We start from the raw sequence: 21,486 nt of genomic DNA on the forward strand, positions 1-21,486 counted from the left end.
GGCTGGGAGACTTTTCATCCATTGTTTTTCATTTTGTATATTTTCATATTTTTGAACCATGTGAATGTATGACCCAATAAAAATATTAAATTAAAAATAATTTTAATTGGTTCACAGTGATTATCACAATATAATGGGCTCTAACTTAAAATATTTAATAAGTATAGATTTTAATTGAGAATTATCTTTGAGTAGATGTAGTCAAAAAGTGCATTAATAGTCTTGTTGGAATATTATGTGGCTATTCCAAAGTATAGAGTGCCTAAATTTTATGTTGAAAGTGTTTTTCATGACTGGTATTAAGTTTTCTGAAATTACACATGGCTTTTCAAATTTCCAATGTAGCCAAGATACACTGTATTGTTAGGATCTTGTCGTCCAATGTATGAGAGGCTATCAACCTCAGAAAGTTCTATGTTAATTTTATCTTCAACAAAACCTCAAGCAGCCAAGAAGAAATGAAGCCCAAATTAAACTTGAAAATGCACCTTAAAGTAATATACATATACACATATATACACACACATATACACATACATATAATACTTTTGAAATATGATTCTGCTTGATTTTGATGGAATGGCCATTAAATACACATTTTAACCTAAAAAAATAATAATTTTTAATAAGTTTTGGTTTTTTTACCTTCTTCTACATCTTCACTGAATTCAGTTGAGTTCATCTTCTATTCCACTAAATGAAAAGACAAAGACAAAGTCTTGATTTATTGCTTCATTCATTTCTTACTTTTCCCTACCCATGAGAAATTCCCTTCCCCTTCCTACCCTGGCTCCCTGTAACACAAGGTTAAGCTGACACTGCTCTGCGGCATCATGGAAAATCGCATCCTCTTCTTGCTTGCAGTTGCTCAAAGCAGCCAGGCCTTCTGTGCACCTGCTGGGAGCACTTCTCCAAGACTTTATGTGGGTAGAACATGTCTTACAGCTTCAACTGAGAGACACTTACAGAGCTAGAGGAACGTTATTTGAGAAGATAATCTTTTGTAAAGACCCCAAAGTTTGAATGATCTGTTAGCCTCTGCTTTATAAATGCCAGCCACAGAAATGAAAAGGCTGACCAAGGTCGGAAGCTATGGATCCTGTGGACCTGAGCTGAGGTCTTCTGACTCCAGGTGGTTTGAAGGGACCTGTGCTCCCCACGACGGTAGCCACGAGTCATATAGCGACTGAGGTCTGGCAATGTGGCTAGTTTAAATGAAGACATGCTCTGAGTGTAAAATATACACTCTGGATTTCAAAGACTTAGCATAGCAAAAAGGAATGTAAAATATCTCACTAATAATTCTTACACTGATTACATGTTGAAATGTTAGTATTTTGGATTTATTGGGCTAAATAAATTACTTTATTAAAATTAATTTCACCTCTTCTACTGTGGTTATTAGAAAATTTAAAATAACATCTGTGGCTTGCATTATATTTTTATTGGATGGTGCTGGTCTAACCCTTCCTTCACAAACAACTTTCTCTTTTAGAGAAAGACGCACTGTGGGTTTTTAAAGCTCTTGAGCTCCACAGTCTGGTCCAAACCCTTCTTTTTATTGATGAAGGAAGGAGGCAGGCAGGGTGGAAGCTGCCCTGTATGGGTTACAGGGTCCAGTACAGAGCTGGCCCCTGACTCCTATTTTCCCAACTGGAATGAAATGGACACCGTGATTAAAAGCACTATTAAGTCTTTGAGATGCCTCAAGTGATAGAACAGCATGTCCGTAACTAGTATGAAGCATAAATGAGGTAGTATCATTAGAAAATACACGTGACAGCCTTTACTAATGACATTGAGGATTTGTGGTTCCCACACTGATGAAAAGAACTGCAAATACTGAGTCCCATTTTGGTTAAGGATCACAGGAGAACAGGACTAAGCAGAATCTCAAGAAATTTCTATGAGGAAGAGGGATGCCATCTCCAAAGCGCAGTAAACCACTGACGGAGCACCTGTGAAATGGTGTGTGGCCCCGTTTGAGACGGGCGAGTGGAGTGTAGAGGGGTGGGGCGGGCAGAGGGAGAGTCCGGGTGACCCACGCACAGGACGACTTCCCCACTCACTAGTAACAGCACCACTCACACAGTGCTTATGACGTGATGCACTATTCTCAGTGGGTCACAATAACTATATAACAGGCACAATTCTCTTCATCCCTGTATTTCTAATTTTCAGAGAAATGGATAAGAAAACATAAGATTTATTTGAAGCTGAAATTACACTAAAAATAATTCCTATTTACCGGATTATCCCCTACCTGGAGAAGATAATGCACAAAGTGATAACGAGGGAAAATATAAAATAAGTCAACTTCAATAGTCCAAGAACTATTTCATCAGAGGTGAATTCTAGCAAATACAATTTCCATTGTATTCCAGGCAAATAAACCTCATGTTATCTGACCGCGGTGTCTCTGGGGGCACAGCATAGGCAGGCAGGTGGGACTTTCCCATGTGCATGGCCTGGGAAACCTGTAACTGTGTTTTGGAAAGGAGGATTGACCAACATCGGGCAGAATTTCAGGCCTTCTGATTCCCAGCCCAGTCCGGGGGCCTCTCAAGGAGATGCACTTCCAGCTTCACCTGAAGGCCCGAATGTGGCAACTGCCCTTGGAAACCCGCCACACGGTCACATAACTCATTCCTTCAAAGCCAGGGCAGAGGTGAGCAGCAGCAGAACAGATGGGGAGAGTGAGAAAAGGGCTGGTGGAGAGGGTACAGTGTACAAAACAAATTACACTCTGGAGAGAAAGGGTGGGCAAGGGAGGAGATGGTGGATGTTTTATTTGGAGTGAAAAAGGGTCACGGTGAAAGAAAAACCACAAAGACTCTGGCTGAGTAGAAAGCATTTAAAGGACGAGTGAATCCTAGAAAACAAGAGTTGATGAAAAAACACAGCAGACAGAAGCAAAAGTGCTGAGCATGGATGGTATGGTCATCTAACATTACACCCGCCCACCCGCATTTCTCTCAGGAGCAGGGCAGAGCCCATTGAGGCTGAAAGCGTGGGGCCTGGAGTCAAGGGTTGGGTGTGGTCTCTGCCGGGATGTGACTCAGTGAGCAGGAAGGGTATTTTCTGAACCACCACTGTGTGACACTATAGCAGGCAATTCAGCGAGCACCTGAATTCTGAGCTCCAGTGATTCTCAGAAAATGATGGAGGAGCACACAGCGGAGCCACCTGCAGTGTGAGGAAAGGCAGAGGGGGAGCTGGGAAGGCGCATGGTGGGAGAGAGGTGGGAGGAAGGGGCGGCCGGCTTCCTGGGCATTCAAGATGCCCAGACTGCATGTGCTTTGGAAAACATCTCCGTGTTCATTTATAGACCAGTGACAGATGCTAGATCAACACAGAAATAAACCAGAACACAGTATGGTCGGCCCCTTCCTTCCCAGCCAGCAAAGGAAGCCATGCTCTTTGGGAAGCTGAGGAATTTCCCATTTGCAAGGCCTGGAAAACCCACAACTACATCTGGCTTGTGTAGTTGGGTAAGAGATGAGGGTTCTCATTAACATTTGCACCCCACGAACTGCATGTCAGGTGCCAGCTGGCCACGTCGTGTGTGCCTCCGTCTCACCTTGAGCTATTGTAACCTCAATTTCACCTGTAAGGAAACTGTGGGTACATACCTTAAATATACACAATTTTTATTTGTCAACTATACCTCAGTAAAGGTGGAAAATATTTTTATATCATTTTGATTACGGAAATAAAATTTTTTAATACTGAAAGGGGAAATGGAGGGTAGGTAATTTGCCCTGTGTCACATAGCTGTTGAGTGACAAAACTAGGGTTCAAACCGAGTCTGAGTGTCCCAGCCACCAGGAGAGGAAACACTAAGTGAATCCTTATTCTTCTGTGAAGGTTCTTCTGATGAACACAGGGGCCAATTTCCAGCCTTGGATTTCTTGGTCCAATAGCAGCAGGAGCATCCAAATCTCCTTTCGTCCCCATGTCGCTAGCTACCTGGAAAACCAGTCTGCTCTGTGCTTATGAATAGACACTACTGCACAGCACAGAAGTTTCTACCAGTGGGATGTGTGGGTCACTTCAGGCGTCCTGAGCTGACTTCGTGACAGCACATCCACGTCAGGGCTGGGTGGCAAGGGGTGGGTATTGCGTTTGCTACCTCCATTTCCTGGTCATCTGACAGATGAAGGTCACAGGGTTGCTCATCCTGGGTGGATTGTGAGTGTTCAGATGCCGAGCATGCCACAGAAATTCCTTCTGCTACTTAACTATAGGTTATGTAGGAGCTACCAACCACCACAGCTCCCGCCCACCCAGGCTGCTAGCATTGCAATCACCTCTGCAAAGCCCTCTTCTTCTTCTCACCACATGTCTCAAATTGTGAGACAATCTAACTATGCTTCCACATGTCCCTGAAAATCAGCTTTCTCCCCAAGGAGTGAATAATCCATGTCCCTCAAAAACGCATGACCAAGCCCAAGGGAAGATGACTTAAACGAATGACGGAGACGTGTGTCATGTCAATGGGACCTCTGTAGCTTGCTGCTGCCTCTAGTTAAAATACCACAGGTTCTAAGACATCAATGACCACCTATGGGTGGGTAACTCTCAAACAGGACTAATCTCCAGTGGTTAATCCAAATCCAATAAATGAAATGCCTTCCCCCCCCCCCCAAACAGTTTAGGAAGTCTAAGGCAAAGTGACTGTCCCTGGTACAGAAAGGTTTTCAATGGTGCAGAGCTTTTAGGAGTGTATATAATTGTATCAAAATGCCTCCTAGTCTCTCTCTATCCTTCTACATGGAGTGAAATGGACAAGATTCAATTTTCCATGCAGAGGTGTAATTCTGTTTGTGGCTGAGGGAAGATTGGAATGTCATTAGAAAAGCCTTCCGTTTACAAAAAGCACAAAAGGGAGGGTAATCCCAATATTCACAAGTGAGATGCTTTAGCCACTCAAACATCAAACTACAAAGGGTAAGATGCTTAAACTGGCTGCATTAAATGCGATAACTGGCGGAGCTACCTCTGTGTCTCAGGCTGACATAAGGCTGAGTCTGAATCCCGAATTATCAGCATGTACCTGGCTTGGGGAAGGCAGGGATGCTGAGGAGGGAAGAAAGTCTGTGAAGAAGGGGGGTGGGGAGGACGATCAGGAAGTGAGAAGCGTTCACTGGTGCTTAGAAAGAACCAACTCTAAGAGATGCCACAAAGAAATGGGAAAGCTGGAAAGACTTACAACTATAGGTCAATTCACATTTTTAGAGCTCATTTTAAGAAAGGAAGATGCTTAAAAATCTTTTTTTCTTTTGGACTATGAAACACAATTCAAAAGGTATAAAACGTGCCAAATATCCTTTTGTACCTTTTAAATTTAAAAAGTCCACTGTTCTCCAGTCTTAGAGGCAACCATATTATTTTTCCTCTGTCCTAGAAATACTGTGTGTCTGTGGTTCTCAAAGTGTGTCCGTACACAGTGGAGCCCTGCAGCCAGCTTACACTAGCTCTAGCCCTAACTTCACTACTAGTGGAGTCAGTTGGTTGCTGAAAATTGACCACAGTGGGAGTAGTTACACCATGGAAAGTGACACTTTTAACAGCCAGGGTGTTTTTTTGTCTTTTTGGAGAAGAGGTTAAGCAGTACATCCAAGACCCTTTCAGGGGGTTCATGAGATTAAAACTAGTTTCTTAATAACACTGAGATGTCACTGCCCCTTTTCTCTCAGGTATGGAGAGTTTTTCAGAGACTACATGATATGTTACTTTGCAAAAGACTGAATACACAGGCAGATATGAAAATTCAGCTGTCTTCTATTAAGTCAGATATTAAGGAGATTTGCAAAAATGTAAACAGTACCACTCTTTTCACTAAGATTTTTTTTAAATAGTTTTTTTCATAAAAATGGACATTAACTTTTAATGGATTTATTATGGTTATTTTAAATGAATAAATATTCAAACATTTTTGTTTTAATTTCGAACACAGTAAATACTGACAGATATAACCCATATAAATAAAAGCTATTTGGGGGACTCAATAATTTTTAAGGATCCTGAGAATAAAAGGTTTAAGATTCCCGTTCCTTGCTTTTTTCATTTAATGTATCATGGAAATTTTACTTCTTTTTTTAGTTTGAGTTCCCCCAGAGGCAGATTTTGAGACAAGGATTTGGAGTAGTTTCTTTGGGAAGAGACAAAGAGGGGCTGAAAACCAGTAAGGGGCATGTTGATGGGCTTGCTATGAGGGAAGTTCCCCTGGATACAGGCAGTGCTGAGGGCACTAACGGAGGAGTCCCACAGGGTCCAGGGGAGCAGAGGATGGACCTACCCCATGTGGCAAAGCTCCAGGGAGGCAGAAATCCTGCTGTGCCGTTCCCTTCAACTCCTCACCACAGGGAAACTCAATAGAAACAATAGCTGACACTGTACAGAAAGTGCTGTGCTAAAAGCTTTACAGTAAACTTACTTAACCCAACAATCCTACGAGCTAGAAACTCGTTAGTCACATTTCATAAGTGAGGAAACTAAGGCACAGTTTTAGAGCCAAAGGAACCTCAGAGACCATCTTGTTTTATAGGGGTGGGACCCAAGGCTCAGAAAGGTTAGGAACGTGCTTAAGACGATACTGTCAGGAGTGGCCCCTAGTCTCCCCACCTGTGCTTTGGAGACCACATGCCTCGCTGTGTGACAGGAGGTGCTGGTGTCCTCTGCAGGGGGGATGACCACCTAACTGCACAGCTTATTTACAGGATCACAACCAACACATGGGAGGACCTGGAGGATGAAGATGGAACTCTGGGAACTTCTGTTGGAGGGGAGGATGAGTGAACATCAAAAGATAAAAGTAACAGGAAGGAAAGAGCAGTCAGAACCCCAAGGTTAGAAGATACTGCATTAGGGTTTCTATAACAACTGTAACTCACATCTAGTAAACACAGGCTGTGAGCCACAGCTGTGCAGACCACCCATGCTTATAACTGTGTGATCTGGATACAAATAATTTTAAACTTTAACATATACCTACAAGACTTTTTTTTCCTCTGCAGGGGAGGGGGGAATAATGTTAATCCAAGCAAATTCTAGGGAGGAAAAAGTCTACTTCGGAAATAACTTTGCCAGTGTTTAATGGGCATATATTCATCTTCTTTGTACTTTCAGTTGATAAAGACCAATAACCAACTCCTTTTGTCACTTTACAGAGCCTCACACATTTGAATGTTGTGACATGTAGTCACCACAAAAAGCAAAGGCCAGAACGGCAAAGTACCTGGGCCAGGAGTCTTTTATTTCACAGATGATCTTAGGTTGAGTCCAGGCAGGAACTCTCTGGTCAGACTACTCCTGGGGCAGAGTAAGCCTTCCGTAACCACCAGCCATATTTAGTTACTGACACATTCCACAAAAAGCTGCAGAGAAAACGGAAGGGACAACAAACTCAACGTGACCTGGATTGAGATCATCTTTGGTCAACACTGTTGTTCCCATTACACAAAGTTGGGAAGTCAACTTCTACACATTTTCTCAACACATGACTTCAAAACCTCTATTGACAGAAAGAGCCAAGCATTAAATTGTGTGTAAAGATTCAAAATCAGTTGTTCACTACAGGGCTACCGAGCCCCTAACAACGTAGGGGTGCACTGGGTGCACTGGGTCTATCTCAACTAGGTAATTTTAAAAAATGCCATAAAGCAGCTAGAAGGAAATACGCCACAATGGTAATTACTTCCAATTAGGAGGGTTATGGGTGATTTTTTTCCCTTTATATTTCCCTCTACTTTCCAAATATTCTACAGCAAGCATGTAGTTCTTTGAAAATGAAAAAGAAATTTTTAAAAGTGAAAAAAGAAGTATAGCAATCTTTACTAGTCAGGTCATATTCTAAGTTATGTCCACAAACAGACATATGCCCAGAATGTAAAATCAAATCATAAACTTGAAAACATTTAAAACACCCATGTTCTAAGAAACAACATAACAACTGACAAACTAGTGAAGACTTTTCAATTCATAACTGTCCCTGAATTATTGCTTCTGAAGGTATACAAAGCTCCTCAGTATGTGGAGGGGGAGATCAGAAAAAAGTCTCAGTCACAAACCCAGGTGTGAATAAGAAGATGAAAAGATCAGCTTTGAACACTAAGGAAATGTCATTTCCTGGTACGTGTATTACAGGCTCTATCAATGCATTTGCCCAATACTTGAAGTACTTCTCAAAATAAATGAAATTTCATTGGAGGAAGAAAAAAACCACTACTTAGACCAAGTCTTGTGGATCAGGGATCCAAGCTGAACGCTGAAGCCGGGTCCATTAGAGGGTGTGTGGCTGCTGGGGAAACTAACGGACCAGAGAGGAAGCAGCTCAGCAACTCAGCAGGGCCCAGGCGCCTCACCTGCTGGGTTTCTGCATTCTGGATGGCAGATGACTGTTACATGTGGTCCTTTCTCCAGGGTTATCGTGTTTGAGCACGGTGGGAGATGTTGTGACCCCTAACTGGAACCCTCCTTCCAGGACACCTCAAAATTGGTCCAAACTGGGCAACGGGAGGCTCACCCCAAGGGCCCTGGCTCCAGGTGGAGCAGCAGTCGGCAGTGGGGGAGAGGGAAGGTGAGGGCTGGGGAGCTGAGAAGCGGTTGGCCACAGAACACGGGAGGAGTGCAGTGAGGTCACTGGTTAAAAGTGGGTAGTAAGGAGTCACACAAGAATCTGACTCAGGGGCTATTTTCCCTCTTAGGAACCGGATGCAAGACCACAGCAACGTGAGCAGGGCACACCTGGTATGACGATTCCTTGGAAAAGCCCTTTGTCCTCACAGGATCATTAGTCTCTTCCCTAAATGTCCCACAGGTTTCCACATGAAAATGGTCTCTAGCACTGTCCATAGGAGGCTGGGGGAGAGACCTGGGGTTCCTTTCTAGCAAGTTCTTTTCAGAGATTTGGCCACTCTGCAGAGCAACCAGACCTCTCTGGTGGGAGCAGCACTTGGCTAATCGGAGGCACCAGAGGCTTGTGGCTGGCCCGGAGTCACACAGGACAAACAGCAAGCCAGAAATGGGAAGTACTTGGGCTTCCTGAAACCTCGAGGTTCAAATCCCAGCCAGCTGACTCAGGATTCTGTCCCCACTAAATCAGAAATGTCCACTGAACTTAGGACTCACCACTGGGCTGAGGTGCAGGTCCAGGGAGAGCTGGCCTCTGCAGCCCTGACCGCAGGCCACTCAGGGGCAAATCCTACCCAACCCCCAAGTCATATTTCCAGATGTAAAGTGAAGCAAGCTCTCACCCCTGGAAGGTCTCCTTGAGGATGAGAGCCCCAGGGGAGGAATGTGACTGGAACCCTGAGATGATGGGATGGTGGCTGTGGAGTGCTGCTACACACAAAAGGGAAAGCAAAGAGAGTATGATCAGACCATCTGAAAGGTGTTATTTGTAGTAAAACATATTCAAGGATTTTAAGTTCAGCTAAGACCCAACTAAACCTTACTTCACCCTTTTTTCACTGTCACACCACATGATCTGACTTCCTGACACCTCTCTCCTGCAGGTCATATTGATTTTTAAAAATGAAACATAGACGGGGAGGGCTGCAGCTGACATTCATGAAGCATTGGCTCCGCGATCTAAGTGTTTCTCACGCTGGTCCACGCAATCCTCACAAGAGCCCTCTCATTTTGCAGACAGAAAACCAGGGGGCCGGCAGTCTGCCTCACTTGGAGAGGGGGTTGATGCAGAGAGCAAGGAGAGGGAGAGGCGTAGGGTGGAGCGCAGGCTGATGGTCTTACTGCAGCCTCCCAAGCAGAGCTGGGACCCAATGGGGCACGACCACCACTCCCGCTGATCACCCATTCGGAGGCTGGGCTCGGATGCGGGAGCAAGTCAAGTAGCCAGATGGGCTCTCGGACCCCCAAGATAGGGACATGTGTAGCTGGTCTCACAGAAAATGGAAATCCCTACTAAACTTCCGGGTGAGAGAGAACTAGGTTAAAGCCCTGGCTCCACCTGTTTAGCTTCTAACACTGGGCAAGTTGCTTACCCACCCAAACCTTGGTTCTTTCTTCTGTAAAATGGAGCTGAACCCCCTAGAGTTTTTGTGAAAACTACAAAGGAGAAAGTTCCTGGCACATAGCACTCAGTCAATGTTACCTATTATAAAGATTTTTTTTACAAAAAGATGTCTGAAGTGCATCTTAACAGTGACTATTTTTTAAAACTGCAAAATTATATGACTTAAAGCTTTAAAAAAAAGTTCGGTAACGTTTCTTTCAAATGAAAGAAACTAGAAGGGGAGGGAGGTGAAATCAAATCAAATCCCTGAGGACAGGAAGAATGTTCCCATGCCACCAGCTCTTGCGGGCCTTCTCTGGGTTCACAGGAACCACTGGGAGCCTTGGGGCTCAGAACCCAGCCCTCTTGGCAGGGGCACCCTGCCCGTGGGACTTGCAGGACATGTTTGCAATTTGTTTTTATTTTTAGACACATCTGCACATGCCATTTGAAAAATACCGGTCCTCACAGAAGCAAGGCAATTTCCCCGAGTTTTTCTAAAGCTGTAATTGTCACCGCCTTCCTTAGTCAGAGCACAAACTCATCTTTCAGCAGGCAGCCAAGTACAACTGCACAGCCCTGCCTGCCTGCAGCCTGGTGTTCTTAGCCTTCACACGCTGCATTTTTCTCAATGTGCCGAAATGTGATGTCTTCCGCAGCTGAAGGGCTCTACTTAGTAAGCCCTCCCTGGCCTCATGAAGGGCTACTACCTCCTTAGACGTCAGTTGTAGGAGGCACAGGACTCTGCTCATAACTTGAAACGTAGCATCCAGAAGCTGGGGCTTAAGAAGGAAAGGAGGGCCAGCACAGCCTAGCAGCCACCCATGTGACTGACGGGACAATGGTGACTAATTTTCCGAGGAGGCACAAGCTGAGTTTCCTCTATACTTCCCACTTTTTCAAGTGGGTTGTCTTGGGACCACACGAGCTAGTTAGAGTTGGGGCAGTCTGGTATACATAAACTACCCGACCCCAAGACTCCATCCTTTTATTTACTAGCTCCATGCTCAAACCAACAGCCTCTTGCATACAAGAAAAGACCATTAAGTGATGTTCAACTGAGCAACCAATACCTTTATAGATACTGATGCAACTGTGTTTCACTGGCCAATGATAACTGAAAATCAGACAAGAGGAAAGGTGGTCCTTGGTAGAACAAAACACTAAGAGGGCTGAATTTAAATACTTATGTTTCAAGTTGGATGAAAAACGGAGGAAGGGCATGTTACCAGGATTGCTGCTGAGAAAAACTCAGCTCTAAAGCAACAGTTTGTAAAAGTCTGGTCATTCAGGGATGAACATGCCAGGCAGTAACCACCACTCCGAGGGGACCAGCACCTCTCGTTTGACACACCGAAGGCTTGGTGCCAGCCAGCATGGAGAGCTCTTAGCTTGGCATGTGGGGGTCATGTGTGGCAGCTACCGTGTTTCCCCCAAAATAAGACCTGCTCTTAATATTAATTTTTGCTCCAAAAGACGCATTAGGGCTTATGTTCGGGGGATGTCATCCTGAAAAATCATGCTAGGGCTTATTTTCCGGTGAGGTCTTATTTTGGGGGAAACACGGTAGTTCCAGAAACCACAAGAGCTCTGGGCTGAATGTTGAAAGAGATACTGGAGCATCAGAAGGGGGAGAAGAGCAATTGTCCAATCTGGAGGGGAAAAGACACAGCAAGAGCAAGGTGATGTTCACAAAACACATGAAAATATCCATGTTTTTGGCATGTGTGCTTTTGGGGACTTTAAATTTTATTTTTTAAATTATACAGTAAAATTCACTCTGGAGGAGAGAGGTGTACAGTTCTATGAAAGGACACACGTATACATCCCTGTAACCACAAGCGAGAGGCGGCTATAAAAAGTTCTGTCACCCCAAAGATTAATTCTATACATAATTCCCCAACCTTATTTAGCCAATAATGGGCACAATTAAAAATAAGGGTAGCAACCATAATCACCACTTGTCATCAAAATTAAGTGCCAGAAAAAAAATGCTACACCCCAACCTCCCATACTCTAACACCAAATTGTTTTTGCTGGTTAGCTGGCAACCATCATGTGTTTCTACATTATAAAATTTACACCCCCCCACCCCAAACTTTTCATCTCTGGTAACAACCACATTCAGTGGCGGGAGTTTTTGAGTGTCAGATTTTAAAGGCTCTGGTTTTATCTGTGAATTTCAGTTCAAGGGCCATGCAGACAGGTTAACCCACCAGCAGGTTCAGGCTGCACTGCCCCCACCTTTCTTCTGGAATCCAAGAGGCTCTTCATTCATTTAGCAAATATTTATTGAGCACCTACTAAGTTAGTGACTGGGGATGTAAAGCGGTTAAGACACAAAATCTTGTGCAAAACTCAGTACTGAGAGTGAAGGAGGCAGACAGGGTCCTATATGGTGATACAAAACCATAAACTAGGGACAGTAGGCTAAAAAAACAAACTCGGGGGAGGGGTCAGGGATGTGGACACCAAAAGAACCTCCTCCATCTCAAGCTTATATACAGAGCTAGCAAGAGCTCACTTCCTTGCCTCAGTTTCCTGCAGCTGTAGTGTTCTGGCACCTTACGTGTTGTGTAGTGACACGTTAAGCATTCAAGTTACTTTAACAAGGTGAAATTGACCATTTACGACTTTTAAGTGCTTAGCCCTATTTTGCGCACTCTTGTCTGGTTAGCCTTGGTGTGTAAAATTCTTCCAGACAAGCCACCTGAGCAATCAAACTCTTACCTCTGAAAAAACACCTTGTAAAACAATGTGTCTCGGTACACAAGTCCTTACAGGAAGGACTGCACAACTCACCGATAAGGCGAGGGCAAAGTCTGCGTGGGAAATCACGTTTGCAATAGAGAGGAAAAGGCAGTCAGGAGCAACGGCGAGCGCCCCAGGCTCCAGTCCGCGGCCGGACGGGAAGGCCTTGCGCCAGCCGGGGTGCACACCCAAGGCCGGGCCCGCCTCCAGCTCCCGGGCAGCGGGAACCGCGAACCGCGCCGTGGACGGTCGGGACGGAGCGCTGCGCCCCCTGGCGGCGGGGCCCATCTCCGTCCGCTCCCGGCCGCCGCCGTCGCCGCCGCCGCGGGCCGGCCTCGCTCCATTTACAGACTCCCGAAGCAGCGTCCTCCCGAGCGGCGGCTCCTCCGGCCTCCCGCGCCCCGCTCGGCATCTCGCTCCAGTCCCCGCCCCCTGCTCCGCTCTGACACCCCCTTTTACACGCCGAGCCGTCCCCCGCTGCAGCCTGGCCCAGCGCGAGCGCCGAGCCCCCGCGGGCTCCGCAGAGCCTTTCCGGCGGCCCCGGCCGCTCCATCGCGGCGCCCGGCGGGGGTGCTGGGCCGGCGTGCGGCGCGAGTGGGGCGCGCAGCGGCGCCAGCACGGACCGTTCCACTCCGCGTTCCCCCCGCCCCCGCGCGGCGCGCGTGCTCCCGGGGACGCCATGGAACCGCGGCGTTCCGAGCGGCACAAAGGGGCGCGCGGCACAATGGGCGCGGTGAGCCCGTGGGCGCCGAGCGCCCGCTCCGGCTCGGCCCTGCGTGGGGGTGGGCGCTCCTCCCGGCGGGCGCGCTTAGGGCAGCCCCCCTTTTCGTCCCCTCCCCTGCTCCCGCCCCCACCCCGGCATGGATGTTGCAGCCACTCTCCCGTCCGTCTGCCCTGGAGCCGCCGCCACCGCGCAGCCGGCTTGATCCGCCCCGCACTTACCTGGGACACGAGTTCTGTACTTTGCTGAGCGGGCCCGCGCCGAGTTTGGGCGCCACGTGGGGTGCGGGGGAGCGCAGGGCTGAGGAGTGGGGGCCGCGCGCGGAGGGCCTGGCCGGGGCGGCCCGGGGAGTTGCTGGGGGCGGCGGGCGGGCGCCGTGTATTTTCCCCTCTCTTTGTGTGTGTCCGTGCGCTGCGCTCTCGCGTGACGTGACGGGACTCCGTGTGTCATTTCCGCACAAGGACACAGGAGCCCCCGCTGCAGTGGAACCACAACCCCTCCGCCCCCACCCCCGGCCTGCCCCTCCCCCTCAGCGGGGCACACGCGGGACCGGCGGTGGCGTTCGGGCGTGAACGGCCGCGGCGGGGAGCTGGGGCGCGCACTCCAGGGACCCGAGCGGCCCGGCGCGCTCCGCCGGCGCCGCGCTGCTCCACGTGGGCCCGCGCCGGTTGCCCGGGAGGGGGCAGCGGTCGCGTACCCACGACGCGCTGGGGCAGCGCTAGCTAACAATGTCCCCGGCACTCTGTGTGGTCTCCCCCCGCGAGTCATTTCTCTAAAACGTGGTTGCTCAGACCCGAGGAGTTTGACCTGAAAAGCCTCTTTTTCTACTTTTTTTTTCTCCGCGGGACGGCGACTGTGCGGGGCGTTACCTCCCCGAGAGCCAGCGCCAGTCCCGAATTCTTGGCATTTCCGCGGTGTCCTGGCCCCCCCAGGCGGGTGTTCCCGCGCCGAACTCGGCACAAAGACATCGGGGCGCAGGGACCCCAGTGGCCCCGGCGGAACCGGCATGGAGTCGCGGGCCGCGGGAGAGCGACCCTGGCGCTGGGAAACGCTGATCCTGGCCACTCCCCCAGCGGAGTGGCCGCCCTCCGTTGTGAGCCTTAGAGCTAAACATCTGCCTTTTACTTGTAACCCTAAGTTTTAAGGTTTGAGGCTGCAGAGCGAGAGATTCAGAAGTGCGCGCGCTCCCAGACCCACATGCCAGACAAACCCACGGGATATCTGCGCCCAGCGCTTAAAATAGAAAAACACGCGTCACCATTTCAATAAAGGCTGATTCTTTAGACTCCCAACTCCCGGTCGGGAGAGTTCGACTTGATAAATATGCAACCTGCACCTCGAGTATTTTCACAAGTCGCAGAGACTTGAAGGGATGTGGTGTGTGAGGGTCAAGGAAGCCCAATTCAACAGTTAAACCACGTTTATACTTTAAGCAAATAACGAGAATAAATTTAAAACAGAAACTTTAATTTGCCGATCGAAGAAAGTATAAGAAGAAAAATGCAAATGATCCCATCTGCTGCTCACAGCTGACTGGCTGCAAGAGACGACCATGTGGCCCAGCCCTGCGTGGTCACTGAATAGGTAGAATAGATTTTAAAATAGGGCTTATGCTGGCTCCTTGCTGCCCAGTCGCGGAGAGGGTTTGAATTAACGTATAGTTTTGGATTACCTTATCCTCCAGAGCACTCCAACTGGGAATTTAGTAATTATTCATGTTCCTCCCCTTCAGGTTTGAAATCCAAAAGCACTGGGTTATTCAAGACCTATGAAGAACTACGTGGAACATTCTCGAACTGTATTTGGTAGCCCATTTTGAGAAGTCAATACTAATTGCTATGCAAAATTAGCAAGCTGCCCGGAGAACGGATCCCTGCACAGAGGGAGTGTTTTTATAAAAGAATCTATACGTGCTCAGTGTCATTCAAAACAGGATGATGAAAAGAATGGGGCTGAGATAGCAAGCAGCCCTTCAAATTCAAAAGACTTGAGTCCCCTATCTACATTTAAAATAGGGTGGAGGGAGGAAGGGAGGAGGACCGCTTGGGGGAGAATGGTTAATTTATACATTCCCAGAAGACAGAATGGAGGCACTTGGATTTCTGCCGGGAACTTGACTTTTACACTCGCACATTAAATAACACGTATGACATAGTGCATCGCTTGACTTATACAGATACAGCAGTCTCACCTTCAATTTAATATGACAGCCATAATTAGAATTTTAAAAGTATAAGTTGCATTTCATTCGTTCAGTTTTCTAAGGTTTCCCAGTAGGAGAGTTAGGAAGAGTTAAGACGTATTTGAGCTCACTTTGCATTTTTAAAGTGGATGCAAAGTGGTTTAAAAAGGTAAAACGACCGTGTTAAATTTTTATAAAAGGAACTAGATGAAATGTGTGTTGTGAAGCATTTATCTTTAGTCAGTCGTTCCAGTAACAACTCAGGTATTTAAGGATAAATTAAATAATAAAAGACAATAGGAATTAAATAATAGAAATTAACATTTCTTTGTTCATACTGTTTGAAACCAAAGATTTTTCTCAAATACAATAATTTTACTAAAAAATAGCATCTAAGGCAAACAAAATGCTTAATTGACATAACTGACTTTTCAAAACATCTCTCAAGAAATTACAAAGTGACCTTGAGAATTATTGTAAATATGTATCTTAATTTACACAACTGGATCAATCTACTTAACAAAGCAAGCTGTTTAGTCCAAATAAATTATTAACAGAAATAGAAATCATTGCTATCTAAGAAAGGAAACTACCTACCTTCAAATGATTTTGTATATTATGAGTTTCTTTTTTTAATGAGTTAAAAAACAAAATGCAACTGAGTAAATTTGAAGAATTGGCTTTATTAAGCAATTCATGAATTGGGCAGCACCCCCATCTAGCAACTAAAAAGGCACTCCAGGCATTGTACAAAACTGGAAGGATTTTATAGGAAGAAGGGTGGGATAAGGAAACTATTAACAAAAGAAAAGAAAGGATTATTTTTTAGGCCAGGACATCTTTGGGGGGGAGGGGAATGGGAAAGGTTTTTATCATGCAAATTGCCTCTTACCTTACTGGTGCTTGACCAGAAAATTCCAGACTGGTTGTTTAAGATTATATTTCTGGGAAAGGTTGAAACTGTAAATAGATCAGATATTAAATCTAGGTTTGGTATCATGGGCTTTTAGCACAAATGATGCCATTTTAGGCCTGTGGTTTTGTCTAACGGGAGGAAGGGAAAATAGTACATGAAGGTATAACCCCCTGCATTGGAATAGTTGTATTTGCAGTTGTATTTTGGAGTCTTAAAAATGAATAGTTCTGAAAGTGCTATTGGATAATAGTAATGCCTTATGGAAAAAATATGAATAAACATGGAGTAAGATGGGGAGAGGAATGAGGAAGGGAAAACACAATTTCTGTCCAACCCAATCGTAAAAAGTCAGTAGGAATGATAGACCAGGCTTCATAAGGATGTGCATAAAGACCTGAAAAAAATACCAACCTGAGTTTTAGAGGCTGCTTGATTGGAAATTTCTTAATTAGAAATGCATTTTTCAAGATTTCAAATTAGAGCTGCTGCAACTGATCTAATGAACTCATTTCCAATTTTACCTGAGTAAAATGCAGCAGCGGGGAAGTTGGCTTCTTGGTCATATAAAGGAATCATATAAAACACTAAAAACTCAAATGCAAAAAGAGTGGGATAGATATAATGTAAATATATATCATTAAAAGTGGCAGACAGACATTAGGTTTCAAATATCTTTTAACTGTTCCTCTAAAGGTTTTACCATTGCTAAAATATATAGTTGCCAAGACAATATTTACTAGGGCTTTTTTTTCTTCTTCATTAGTTAAGTCATAAAACAACGCAACAGATTTCACTGTGATTTGTGAGACATTTTCACTTTATTTCTTGCACGCTGGGTGCATAATTTTGCCAAGTCTTCAACTTCAAACAAAGTTGCTGGTACATCCAGATTCTGTAACTATCAAAACAGAAGAGGGAAAAAGAGGAGGGGCGGAGGTGCATGTATTAACTTTATTAAAACAACTTATAGAAAGACACACCTTGCTAAATAACTTGCAAAACTGACTTTTGGTTGGAAAGTTGGGCTCGGGGAGTTGAATTTGACCTGTTGTGTGCTGTGGGGGGGAAACAACTACCTTCAGTGGAATTCGGAACAGGTAAATGACACAAGGTGAAAAATGAGGTTTAGAATGAAAAGCTGCAGAGAATTTGTGATGGGCAGTTTTTCTTATGTGTAGAAGAACTTTTGAATAATTTATAGCAGCTTGAGATGTGAAGCACCCAACAGCCATTAGGATCTGGTTTTAGTGGAGTATTTGGCTTACACAATAGGATTCTGTAAAAAGAAATATCAGGGAGAGAGAAATCTGCTGCAATCCCATTCTCAGTTTCAAGCCCTTGAGAAAACAAATGCCAATCCAAACTATAGCTTGCTCTAAGCCCAGAGTGCTGGCTGGAGGCGCTGTAGCCACCAGGGCTCCCTCGCCCAGAGGGGCGCCCAAGGGCCTGCAGTCAGGAGTCTCCACACTGATCCCACAATTACAGCGACAGGCAGGAAGCAGGGAGCAGGAGGAGGCTGGTTCCCCAGCCAATCAGACCCCATTAAAAAAGAAGAGAAAGGAGACATACTGCTGTAGTAATTGGCCGATTTTTAAAATAATTATTTCATGCTGTGAATCAAAAGACTAAATTAAATCATATATACACACACATATATAGAAGATATATATATATATGTGTGTGTATATATATGTATCTTCTTTGACTTGCCTAAAATCTTTTCTTTAAAATGAAACACCTCATAGAAATACACTGGCGATCCAGTGATTCCAGTTCTAGGAATCTATCCCGGAGTAATACTCAACCAAGGCCAGTCTACAGAGATGTTCACTGCAGGATCGTTCATGATAGCAAAAAATTAGAACGTGGGAAATAGTTAAATGAATGACATATGCTATGGCATACTATGTAGGCTTTAGAAAAAAGGAAGGTACTCTTTTTTATGGATACAGAAGAATGTCTATGAAATAGTAAAAGAGGAAAATTACAGATCTATATATAGTGTAATCCCATTTTTGTAAAAAAAAAAGAAAAATGTACATAATATATCTGGGTGTGAATATAAAACGGAAACAGGTGGTAGTGGATACCTCAGGGATAGGATGGTAGAGAGGAAAGAGGGACTTTTACTTTTTCAGGTTATAATTTGTATAATGTTTGATTTCATTGTTTTTCCCCAAAATGAGCATCTATTGCTTTTGTAGCCCTTTCCCTCTCCCAAACAGTTGTCACCATGGTCTAAGGAGCAAAAGTCACCCTGGAGTAGCTAGTAAAAGTCATACCAACCTGGTGTGAGAGCCGGGGTTTACTCCTGTCACCAGTCTCCCCTTCATCTACATACTCTTACGGTTTAAACAAACAGAATAAACCCTAGTAATAATGCTCCAAAAGTAAATAGGGCATTTGGCTACAGAATCCACGGCTCCCTTTCCCCAGTTTCTGAAGAATTAAAACTGTTTTTAGAGACATATCTGTGAAGATGTCCAAGATTTCCCTAGAATCATGACACGTTAGGGCCTGAGAAGTAATAGATGCCAACTGCCTGATTCTGCCAATGAGAAAACGGAGGCAAAAAGGAAGGATGGCTTGTCCAAGGCACTGGCCTCTGGAACAATGTTTTTGGGTTCCCCTTTCTATGCAATTTCTACCACAGGCCAAACAGATTAAAAAAAAAAATCAGATTCCACCAGAGTAATATATATATAAAATCTGTGACTCAGAGAGTTGTATTCATTTAAATTAGCAACCTTGCCTCTCATCCTTCAGTCCTCAGCAGCTTAGATCTCTTCCTCAAGAGGCCTCCTATGTCCCACGTCTGTGTGAGAGGCCCCTGCTCTGCATTTCCATGGTACCTTGTTCTCTCCCTATCATAGAGACTGTTATGTACTGAACTGTGGCCCCCCAAAATTCGTGTGTTGAAGTTCTGTCCTCCAGTATACCTCAGAATGTGATGGCATTTGGAGATAGGGCCTTAAAAGAGCTAATTACAATGAAATGCGGTCATCTGGGTGGGCCTCAATCCAATATGACTGGTGTCCTTATAAGAAAGGGAGAGGGCGGCCGGTTGGCTCCGTGGTTAGAGTGCAGTGCTCATAACACCAAGGTCGCCAGTTCGATTCCGGCATGGGCCAGTGAGCTACGCCTCCCCTCCCCCCCACAACTAGATTGAAAACGACTTGACATGGAGTTGATGGGTCCTGGAAGAACACACTGTTCCCCAATAAAAAAATAAAATAAATAATAAAAAAGGAAGAGGGAGAGACACCAGAGATATGCAAGCCCAGAAAAAAGGGCATATAGTGAAAGCAGCAGTCTGCAAGCGAAGGAGAGAGGCCTCAGAGAAAGCAACCCTGCTGGCACTTTCATCTTAAGATTTCCTACCTGCAGAATTGTGAGAAAAGACATGTTTGTTCTTAAAGCCACCCAATCTGTGGTATTTCGTTATGGCATCTTGAGCTGACTAATACAGAGACCCTACACACGTGGAGCTGCAATTGCCTTTTTATTTGTCTGTCTCCCCAACTAGAATGTCTCTTGGAGGGCAAGACCATGGTCGAGCACTCCATCTCCAAGTGCCTGAGACATAGTCGATTCTCAAAATATATTTGGTGAAAGAATAAATTGAATCATTGTTAGATATCATATGTTCCATTCCCCTTCCATTTTATAGATGAAGAAATAAAGGGTCAAAGGTTAGGAGCAGGACCATTCTTCATGGATACGAATGGTGCGTCCTGGAATAGCCCCTGCAGCGCCTGTGCTGTTATTAGGGAATAGCCCAAAGGCAGGCAGCTAATTCATGGCAGACATGTACCATGGCAAAGGTGGCTCCTGTGCTACTGCACAGCTCCCAGGTTTCTTGCAAACACCTCTGTCGCTGAAGGAATCTGCCTTACCTTTTTTTCTAAAGAATGTGCCTAATTTAATTTTGCTGCTCTTTGGGGACTCGGCCACTAGCATTCCTATTTCCATCCCGCCCGCCCTACTGTCGTCCGTCCTGCAGATGGCAGGTGGTGACAAATGCTGCTGCACTTTCTGTAGAGTGCAAGCCTTATCAAGTTGTACAGACTGGGATTTGAACCCAGGCTGCGGCATGTACAAGGTGTGGCATTTTAGGCAGCTGCTTAAGCTCTTAGCTTCCATTTCCTATTCGCAGCATGGGGCAGCCGCACCCTACAGGGTGGTTATAAACGAGGCAGTTCTGTGTAGCACTGGTGGGATGGCTGGCATAAGGTTACTTCAATAAAGGGTAGTTGTTATTTTTTATTGGTTATAAATGAGGTGAGCACACTATTGGAGGAACTAGCCCAGGCACATAACAGTAAGGGTTTTGAAAAACACATTTCTTGTTTGGCAGCAAAAGCACAAAGGTTCATACAACCAGCCTGAATGCTGCCTGGAAGACACCCACAGAACACCACTTTAAAATTCAAACTCCATGCAGAAAGGAACAAAGTTACCACCATATAATTCGAAAACATGTGATGGCCCCCAAACTACAATTCTCATGTTCATGAATCCCTCTGTCCTTCTCCAGGACAGGTTCTGGTAGCCTCTGTCACGTGTGCATAAAGTCCTGAGCGAAATAACCCAGCTCGTGAGAAAGCATAGGTAGTGCGTGCAAATCTCAGTTCATGCATTTTGAGTACAAAACCACTATTTGTATAATTTACTTTCTATTCTGAGCCCCATCCTTGTGGAGTTTTTCCCACCCCCAGTGGGCTCTCAGGGGCCTCTGCCCTCGGGGCATCTGCCCACATGGGTTCTTGCTGAGCTGGCCATCACCCCCCCCCCCCCACCCCTCACCATGCCCTGCAGGCAGTGGCTCAGTCAAACCCAACTAGGAACACAGCCATCTCTTTGCAAGGCTGCCTAGAACAGGGACACGTGAGGCAAAT

At 45.5% G+C, this 21,486-nt stretch overlaps 1 protein-coding gene across 3 annotated transcripts in view; it reads right to left on the reverse strand.

Annotated features, from left to right (window-relative positions):
• BEND3 (BEN domain containing 3) overlaps window positions 1-14,125 on the reverse strand; it is a 32,927-nt gene extending 18,802 nt beyond the window's left edge. Inside the window, exons 1-2 of one of the 3 annotated variants that reach the window (XM_019735076.2) lie at window positions 12,821-12,943; window positions 646-693 (exon numbers count right to left, since the gene is read on the reverse strand). In XM_019735076.2, the coding sequence (XP_019590635.1) occupies window positions 646-682 (37 nt within the window). In that variant the 5' untranslated portion in view covers window positions 683-693; window positions 12,821-12,943. Of the gene's footprint in view, window positions 1-645; window positions 694-7,240; window positions 11,802-12,820; window positions 12,944-13,711 lie in introns of those variants that run through there. The other 2 variants (XM_074333359.1, XM_074333358.1) reach the window with 2 other exon arrangements.
• Between the last annotated feature and the right edge of the window lie 7,361 nt (window positions 14,126-21,486).

The sequence above is a fragment of the Rhinolophus sinicus genome, linkage group LG05 (assembly GCF_036562045.2).
Source record: "Rhinolophus sinicus isolate RSC01 linkage group LG05, ASM3656204v1, whole genome shotgun sequence".
In the NCBI taxonomy this organism is placed as follows: Eukaryota; Metazoa; Chordata; class Mammalia; order Chiroptera; family Rhinolophidae; genus Rhinolophus; species Rhinolophus sinicus.